The sequence below is a fragment of the Haplochromis burtoni genome, unplaced genomic scaffold (assembly GCF_018398535.1).
Source record: "Haplochromis burtoni strain Fernald_Lab_line unplaced genomic scaffold, NCSU_Asbu1 Contig_147, whole genome shotgun sequence".
NCBI classification, from domain to species: domain Eukaryota; kingdom Metazoa; phylum Chordata; class Actinopteri; order Cichliformes; family Cichlidae; genus Haplochromis; species Haplochromis burtoni.
In genome coordinates this window covers 83,411-92,303 of record NW_024582508.1, presented here as the reverse complement: position 1 = coordinate 92,303, position 8,893 = coordinate 83,411, and the positions used below count along the sequence as shown (strand labels likewise).

The 8,893-nt window shown below is 40.8% G+C and overlaps 1 protein-coding gene and 1 long non-coding RNA gene across 2 annotated transcripts in view; both read left to right on the top strand.

Annotated features, from left to right (window-relative positions):
• dtnba (dystrobrevin, beta a) overlaps positions 1–8,887 on the top strand; it is a gene marked incomplete in the record, with an annotated part of 41,715 nt that extends 32,828 nt beyond the window's left edge. Inside the window, 5 exon segments of the mRNA XM_042224739.1 lie at positions 1,473–1,626; positions 4,369–4,458; positions 4,600–4,647; positions 7,353–7,386; positions 8,555–8,887. Of these exon segments, the coding sequence (XP_042080673.1) occupies positions 1,473–1,626; positions 4,369–4,458; positions 4,600–4,647; positions 7,353–7,360 (300 nt within the window).
• LOC121815176 lies at positions 4,654–6,411 on the top strand. Its single transcript, XR_006054850.1, has 2 exons — positions 4,654–5,421; positions 5,563–6,411. It is a non-coding gene; the product is annotated as an uncharacterized LOC121815176 (long non-coding RNA).
• Positions 8,888–8,893: the final 6 nt, after the last annotated feature.

Genomic DNA, 8,893 nt, shown 5'->3' with positions numbered 1-8,893 from the left:
CACACACACACACACACACACACACACACACACACACACACTGATTTAAATCTCCAGCAGTTTGTATTTTCTCACACTAGAGGGCAAAGCCTCCCTTGCTCCTCACACCCCCCTCTTTCTGTCCTTGCAGTAACAAGCCTCATTTCCCCCTCTGATGTTTCTTCCTCTATGACTTTTCTGGCTCTCATTGTGTCTGACCTCTTGTTTTCCATTCTTCTTTTCCGCCCTCTTTGTTTTCCGGCTGCCCATGTTGTGGTCCCTGTAGGATGAGGAACAGCGACAGGCAGTAAGTCCATACTTTTTTGTTGGAAACACTGAAGAAACTGTGGGATTCAGTCCTTATTAGTCACCTGAAATATCACATGCAATCAAAAAGTTGCAAAAACAGGCCTGTACATGATTTAAATGTGGCTGATCGCACCTTCAGAGCGCTCTCCATGTGCATCACTGCAGTTATTTTTCTGGCGATCCCTGTCACGATGCTTCCGCCACACAAACCCAGTGTTTAAACTTTAAAGTCATTTCGGGGAAGAGGAAAAAAATCACGGAAAGTAGGGCAGGAGGTGAGCAAAGATTGAAAACCTCTTCACGACAGAAAAGAAACCAAAACACTCCCTTTTCCTGCACACTTGCACAACAATCGGCTGACTTCAGTTCATGTGCAGGGAGGAAAATAGCTGAGCGGATGAGCGGCGATTTGGACGTTACTTTTATTTTCAGCGCATAAAAAGGCCCAGAGCGTCATGGTAAAGTGCAAACTACAATCACACCAGAAGCAACAGCCGCTAAGGTGACTCATGACTCTTTGCAAGCACTTGCACAGGCAACATGCTAACACAAAGCAAGTGAACAACTCTGGAAACACAGTGACGTTAGAGTGAGTGTGTTTGTGATGACTCCAGTCAAGCAAAGCCTGGTTTTTAACCTGAACCATCCATTTCTAAGTGTGCCTGTTTTTGTAATACTCTGGTCTCGTTTTCATCCTCGTCGTTTAAGTTAATAATTAACTTCTTCTATTTTATGCCACTTATAGGCAATCTACGTCCTAACTTACGACGTACCTGGAAACTCTGTTTAATCCTATGCCATAACCTGACCTTCCCCCCCATGAGAAATTTTACTATATTTTGGGTCGACGCCACCTCATGCCATTCAAATGACTTGAATGGTGCGGAAGGTTGTGATGTAGGGTTAAAACTGGTTTCCGGTTAGAACGCAGATTTACCGCAGAAGTCTAAATCAAGCTTAAGTCAGAGCAGGTCACCTGGGAGGTGCCTGGAGGCATCCTGTTCAGATGCCCAAGCCATGTCAGCTGGTTCTAGTAATTAATTGTTATCCAAACTAAAAGGTTAAGTTAGATAAGTCCACACACTGGACGTATATTCAAACAAAATGCAAAAGGTGTGATCTTGTAATCTAAAACCTTCTCGAAGTAACATTAACCAGTTCTGATAACTCCTCTCATCTTGTAGGCGCAGGCAGCCGGCTCTTCTCACTCCTCTCCCTCTCGGCCGAGCCCGTCAGCCGTCCGCTCTGTAGGTGCTGTACCCTCCCAGGCACACATGTATCCTCCTCAGGACTCCCTCGCTGGGGTGGGAGGTGATGTACAAGAGGCTTTTGCTCAAGGTAGGACTCATTTCTCTCCCACATGGCAACCTTAAAAAAAAAAAAAAAAAAAAAGAGTCTTGTAGTTTGCCTTCTTTGATATTAAAGGCTTATGTTTGAAGGAGTTTTTGTTTAGTTAGACGGCTGAGACAAAGTACAGTGGGTCTGATGTTTTGAGTGAAGCATTTTCAGGTCTAAAAACACTTTTTTCAGCTGTTTGAGGGAAGCTTCTGCTAGGATTTTGGTCTGGGCCGAAAAGCCTTGCATGTGGTTTCACTGCATGTCTGAGCAGCTCTACAAATTCCCTGTTAAGACTTTGCCGCGACTTCATATGAAGTAGTGCATGCTTGAGAACATACTCTGCTTAGCTGCTTTTCTAAAAGCACGACATGGAAATGGATGCCTCACGGTAGCGCTTAAAAAAATATTGCCAGTTTTAATGCTCGTCAGGATTGTTACGTCGTAATTCCAGCTGTGTTTACCACATTTATTTATTGAACCTCTTGTCAGCTACAGGCACAAACAGTAGTTTCCAGGCTGTGTTTTGGATTAGTCTCACCTGATTAACAGTTCACCGTAAAACCTTCTAATATAAACCACTTGACAGAAATAAATTCTTAAACTGATGTTTAAAATGGAGCTATTATGCGTTTCCTTGTTTTCTGTCATATATAGACCGTTACACTGATGGATGCTCATAATAGGGGTAGCCAGAGGTATGAAATAATCAGCATATATGCAAGTGGTCCCTGTGACCCATAGCCTGAGGCCTCGAACTGTTGTAAAAACCCAGACTCAGACAGTTTTTTTTCCAACCTGTGCATCTGTATGACATCACAGGGGATCTCCTTAATATGGCGGCACTTCCTACAGATTTATGGGATTCATGTGGCATGCATGCAAGCACCGCAAGATTAGATGTACATATGCTTTTTTCAGTTAATTATCATTTAATGGTTTATATAGTTTCTCCTCTGGAAATACTTTTATTTGCAGCTAATAAAAAACTGAGAAATATCAGTTGTCTGAGATCAGTGTAGCAAGCAAGTTCTGGTTCATGTGATCCTGCAGCGAGTTTCTGGAGCAGAACAAGATGGTGGCATTGGAGGCTGTCCATGACAGCAGCGACCTTTTTATTTTGGTCGCCGGGTTTTGAGTTGCTTTGTAATTTTTTGTATTTATTAAGTGTTTTGTGGTTGGATTCTTTAACTTCATTACTTTTAGTTTGGTTTTATTTTTGAGTCTCTTGCTGTTCTTTTACTATTTTTGTCAAAATGCTGGAGTTCTTATGTTTTGGTTTGATTTTGTATTATGGGTTATATTCTGATTCCCTTGTTGTGCTTTGTTGATCATTATTATAAATCTATGTTTCAGTTTATTCTGGTTAAGGGTTTAGTTCGTAGGGTTTCTTCTTGTGCCCTGGTGTTTAGTATAGGTTTAGTTCAGTGTCAAGTCTGTGTCTTTGTGAATTGTTTCCCGTTTTATTTTGAAGGTTTATGTCTTATGTCAGTGTTTCTAGTTTCACTTCCTCTGTCTTGTTAGGTAAAATTTCTCCCAGCTGTGTTCCCACCTGTTCGTCATTCCTTCATGTGTATTTATAGTGTGTGTCCTCCAGTGTTCAGCGTCGTGTCGTACCCTCAGATTTGCCTGTGTGTTTCCGGTCTCAGCTTTCATTGTTCGGTTTATGCTTTTGTTCTTCGCCAGCAAGAAAGCTGTGGTTTCTCCTCCTGCCCGCACACAGAGCCCTGACAATTTTGTCTCTAGTATTGTTTAGTTTTGGTATTTTTTTTTTTATTTTTTTTATAAGAATTAGTCTTTCCTGTTCCTCTGTTGGTGTTTGTGTTAGGATTTACATCTGTATTCTGTTACTTTGGAGGTTTGTTTTCTCTCGAGTCCTGTGTCAGCTTTGCTTCCTGTCTGTGTTCCACTGATTGTCTTCACCTGTGTCTTGTTATCTCATTGAGGTTGTTCCTACTCAGCTAAATAGTTCGGTCTGCCTGTTTGTCCTCGTCAAATCTTTTTTTTTAACCTTCTGTCTTTGTGTCCTTCCCTATAACAAGAAGGGATATGCCCCGCATATGGACGTAGAAATTACTTCCATTTGTCGGCAGATCAAACTGAAATTGGTTTGACTGATTGATCAGGCATTCTTGGTGTGTGTTTGGTGTCCTGACTGCTGCAATTCCAGCAGTATGAAAGAGACTCGGCAGCAAGTCAGAATCCTCAATAAAGGCATTTTATACATTTTCTCATTCATCAAATAAATACACGCACTTTGCCGTCACAATGCCACACACAGTTTGCACTTTATTCACTAATTATGCAAAACTATAAGTCGGTTAATTTTCAGAAGAAATTAACTGAGCATAAGACAAATAAGGATTATTTTGAGCTGTGAATTATGCAAAGCTGTTGTAGTAGAGACTAAGAATAAAAGTGCAAAGACGAAAATGAGCTTAACAGGTTCCTCATTACCTAAAAATTGGAGGAAAAACATTTAAATCTCTTGTATTTAAGCACACCAGCATCACAAATCTCAAACTGGCCTCAAAGTGCTTTTTCACACGTCTGCTCTGCTCGCATTTCAGCCCCTTTTTATTCTTTTCCATCATCATTTAAACAGCTCTTTTCATTCACACCAGATTATATGCTGCTGCCACAGCGAGACAGAGTAACAGCACAAATAATCAGGGAACAACAAAACTGTCTAATTACTGTAAATACAAGTGCTGGATAAAATAATGATTGTTTTCTTTGCTCCAGGCCCGAGGAGAAACCTGAGAAACGACCTCCTGGTTGCAGCCGACTCCATCACCAACACCGTGTCCTCGTTGGTCAAAGAGCTTCACTCAGGTTCACACAAACAGAAACGCACTCCTTTTGTTGTAGTTTTGCGTGCAAAGCTGTTAAACATGGACAAGAAATTAGATTTTTAAAACCAAGTCTTCACATTTTTCTACAATAACGTCACTTTTTACTGTCTCCTCTGAGCAGATGACAGTCGGGAGGAGGAGGAGAGATTGCTGAATGGGAAGGAAAGAGGTACAGTATTGTTACCTACATTTTTTTTAATTGCATTTATGCTGTTTTGAATCGCTTAATTGGCTAACAAAACCTGTATATATGTTAAGTGCAATTACTGAAGGAATCATACAGCTAAACTGACTGATTTAATTATTTCTACTTGATTCAAAATGTTCTTTTTATATTTGGTTATATTATTTTTAAAGTGTTCTCAATATCCTGAAAAGGTATGATTATAATAACAGTATTTAACCAGGGATTATTCTTGCAAAAGTTGATAAAAATTTAGGTTTTCAAGTCTTCAGAAGCTTTCCTTGTTGTTTTTGTAGCACCACGAGACCCAGGGTGGTCATTATGTTGTGGGATTTATGTGGCGTCTGTTTGTGTAGTGCTTCGGATATGCATGGCGAGTGCCTGTGGCAGTTAAACCAGCATAAAATGCTTCGGAGTTGCATGTTTCCTACAAAAAGCCAAGAACACGTAGGCCGATGTTGAGTGAGGCAGAATGCTGATTGGTTGAAAAGTTGGCTTGAATAGTAAAGTTTGGAGTTCTTATCTTTATGAAGATCTTATCACAAAGCAGTCACGCCTTGGTCCCTGTGACTGTAATGACCCGCGCCTCGATCTACTATGAAGATCTTATCTACACGAAGCTTCTTAAGTTATAAAGACTGATGGAGAGTTCTGACTGATGGAGACTGATGTGAGTTATCCGGATACATTCAAAAACAGTGTTTTTGTCTGAAAACGGTCCGCATCTACACTATCGTTTTCAGTCGTTTCAGAACACTTGTTCATGCACACTGGAACGACTGAAGCACTTAGGTTCCTGTATTGCGCATGCGTGAAACGTAATATGCTTCGACCTGCGTTGTTTCTGTCTACCGTTTATTTACTTTACGACTCTTTGAAACGTCGCGGCAAAATGTAGAGGAAAGTTTTTTTAAATGGACTTACAATGCGGTGGAGTTGTTGCTGTGACTATAACGACCCAAACCTTTGATTCACACCTTATCTCATGTCACCCTTAACGATTATGTTGACAGTGACCGTGAGGACAACCTCAACTAGGGGTAAACTTTTGGGACTCCTCTCTCTCTTTACTCCTGAGAGGTGAAACTTCTTCATGAACCAAAAAGAAATCCAGGTTCTGTAAAATGCCCGAATTTGCATAAAGTTGCAAGTTTTTCTTTTACAGTGCGGCAAATTTTGTCCATAAACTGATTTGTCTTTTAAAAATTTAGAAGCGGACACACTTTCTTAATGCCGCTCATTTTCAGACAATAACTAGATGTTGGAAGAGTACTTGCGCCACATCAGAAGCTTCTATTTTTGTAGAAGCGATTTCTGTGCCGCTTCATGCCTAAAATCAAAATTTTAGTGGCTCGTGGTGCTGTTACGCCTGTACGAGCCACAGAAAGAAGAATAGAACTAGAATTACTAGAATAGAATCTAGTTTTTAAAAAATCCTTCTATAAAAATCATGATTTATACTTGCTCTACAGCTCCTTAGAGACCCATTCATTCTGTACTATCTTAAAGTTCAAACAGTGGGAGTTCCCTGCAGGGGCTGAACTTGAACAACCAACTTGAGCACATAAATCTTCGATCCACTTATTTCTGACACTGCCCCCTGGTGATTGTATACAGGGACAGCATGCAAACGCGGGCCTGCATAGCTCTCTTCCTTTGGGGCCTGTATTCATGCTGGTAACCTCACATAAATCCCAGCGGTGCTTTTACATAACTCCAATCCGAACAATTTTAACAAGCCACAAAACTGAAAACACATGCTTGTCTGGAAAAAGGCCTTTAATCTGCAGTAATGCATCGTATTTTATCATCTGCTCATATGGTTTGTATAGAAAATCAGAGTAGCTGTGTTTTACAGTTGAGTTAAGTGGAAGGAAAAGGGCGATATTTCCTTCTGAAACGTGCCTGGAAATTGGATGTAATAAAGGATTATGTGTATTTATTTGCACAACTGTTAAAAGGGTGCAAACAGCTGATCTGTGCAGAGGAAAGGAAATTTTGTTGAAAAATGTTACCAAGATAATTTAATCATGGTATAGCAGTGCAGCACTATTATGTCTTCTAGTGAAATACAGCCAGCATTAGCAATTCCAGATATAAGATAGTAAGCTCTGCTCTGTTTCTCGACTTTTTCTGATGATGATGGAGCCAAATCTGATTTGTGGATCGCATCGCTGTCTCTCTGCTTACACTTTAAATCCGCTCGTGCTCGCAGCTTTTCCTGTTCGCCTTCTCCTCTCCAGGTGCGCTCGCCTGCACCGTAGCAAGCTTCGTTAGCATGCCGTCTCATTAGCCATGCTTTATGGAGCCCCTCCTCTTTATGAGGGGACCGCCTGCGGAGGAGAAGTGGCGAAACTACTTCCTGGTCTCGGCCTGAGCGCTCGTTAAGAGTACTAACCTGTGATAATAATCCAAACCCCCCCTCCCCTACAGACAGACGAACAGGAGGCCACAGTTAAGTCTTGGAGGATAAATAAAACTACTGCATTAGAGCTGCCTACAGTAGAGTTTTTGTCTCTGGAGTTAATTTGTGTGGCACCTGCTAAGTAAGGGCTTCTTTTATGTTTCTGTGCTAGGAGCTGCTCTGCTTCTTATTACAGGTTCTGGCAGGAACCTTTAGCACTTGTTTTAGCCTCAGACTGCTGTGCACTAATGAATTGTTCTCTCTCTCTCTTTCTCTGTGTGTTTAGCAGGTTAAAATGCTGACAGGACACAATGTTAAAAGTAAGTATTTTCATGCATTTCCTCTTATTAATTGCATGATAATCAGAACTACTCTAGAGCAGAAGAACAGGGCTGTGTAGGCAGTTTTTCAAACTCAGTCCGGCGTCCTCAAAAAAAGGAAATGTAAGGAAAGGCAAGAAAGATGCTGCGTTCATGTTTTATGGGGGAAAACGGGTTGATTTGATGACTCAATCGAGCTGTTTATGTGTTTGAACTTGTTTGCACAGGCCTCCAAATGGCTTGTTTCTGGTTCCTCCAGCTTTGTGAGGTTTTTAATTTTGCTTCATGCAGAAGCAATCAAAGAGGCAAACACACCCCAGTGTTCGACAGGAAGGTGCCGCTTCAGAAAACAAATCAAGCAGTTCTGAGGAAAAACCTTGTGTGCGGCAAACAAAATCCTCCTACAGGAGCAGTTTTGGTTTTCAAATCTTATTTTTAGTTCATGTTCAGCTGTTAACTAAAAGAAGCGACACAAATCAAGGTTATTGCATTTGAAATTAGGTCACAGATTTTTATTTGTTTTAAACAAAATCATATATTTTTTTATCCAATGAGATTTTTTTGTGTGTGTCTGAATCATAAATCATCTAATTTCATAGTAACAAACAACAGCTTAAGGATATGTTTTATTCTAGGAATCCATTTTTTAAGTTTGGGGTTTAACAAATTAAAAATGGTGCCTTGGTGGCTTTTAGGCTAAATTAAGTAGAAGTTTGGTACTCTGCTCTCCTTCCAAGAGTCAAATGACAAGATTGCATTAACATAAAAAATACCTGTTGTGTATAAACTGGAAATGGACAAAACAGCTGCTCAGCTGGATATGGTTGACACTTACTGTAGGTGCCCTTCTTGTCATATTACCTGATTTTCATGCTCGACATCATGCTTGCGAGGTTTGGAGCGTGCATTTGTGAGCCATCAAAATTTACGCACACATTTGTAAACCTTTGTGAGACTAGTTACACACGATCACACACCAGGAGTTTATTCCTCACCCAAGTTTGCATGTTGACGCACACCAACGAATGATTTAGCAGATTTTAATTGGTTAACATAAGCAGATGAATCACGGCCGAACAGATTAAAGAGCATAAAGTGATAACGTGTGTCAGCGCTTTACCGTTCCTACATGCCTCGCTAACTTTTCATTGGTTGGCCTGTCCCTCAGGTGGAGTCATGTTTCATCACGGCCAAAGAAGACTGACTGAGTACATCTTCAGATATTCGTTTTTAGCCGACGGGGAGGGGAAGAGCTCCTCTTCCCAATCAACCAATCACGATGCTGGACACCAAACGGCCGCTGGGTCACTACTGATGTATAGATGTGATTCTGTGTGCGTCTGTTCACTGTGATTTTACTTTTGTTTTGATTATTTTTGATTTGATCACGCATAGCTAAATGAGGAATCTGAAACCTACTGATCTGTACTGTAGCATGTGTGTGCGCTCAGCATTTTTCTTTTTTAAGCCACGAGTAAGGTTCGAGTAAGTGAGAAGAAAGATGTTT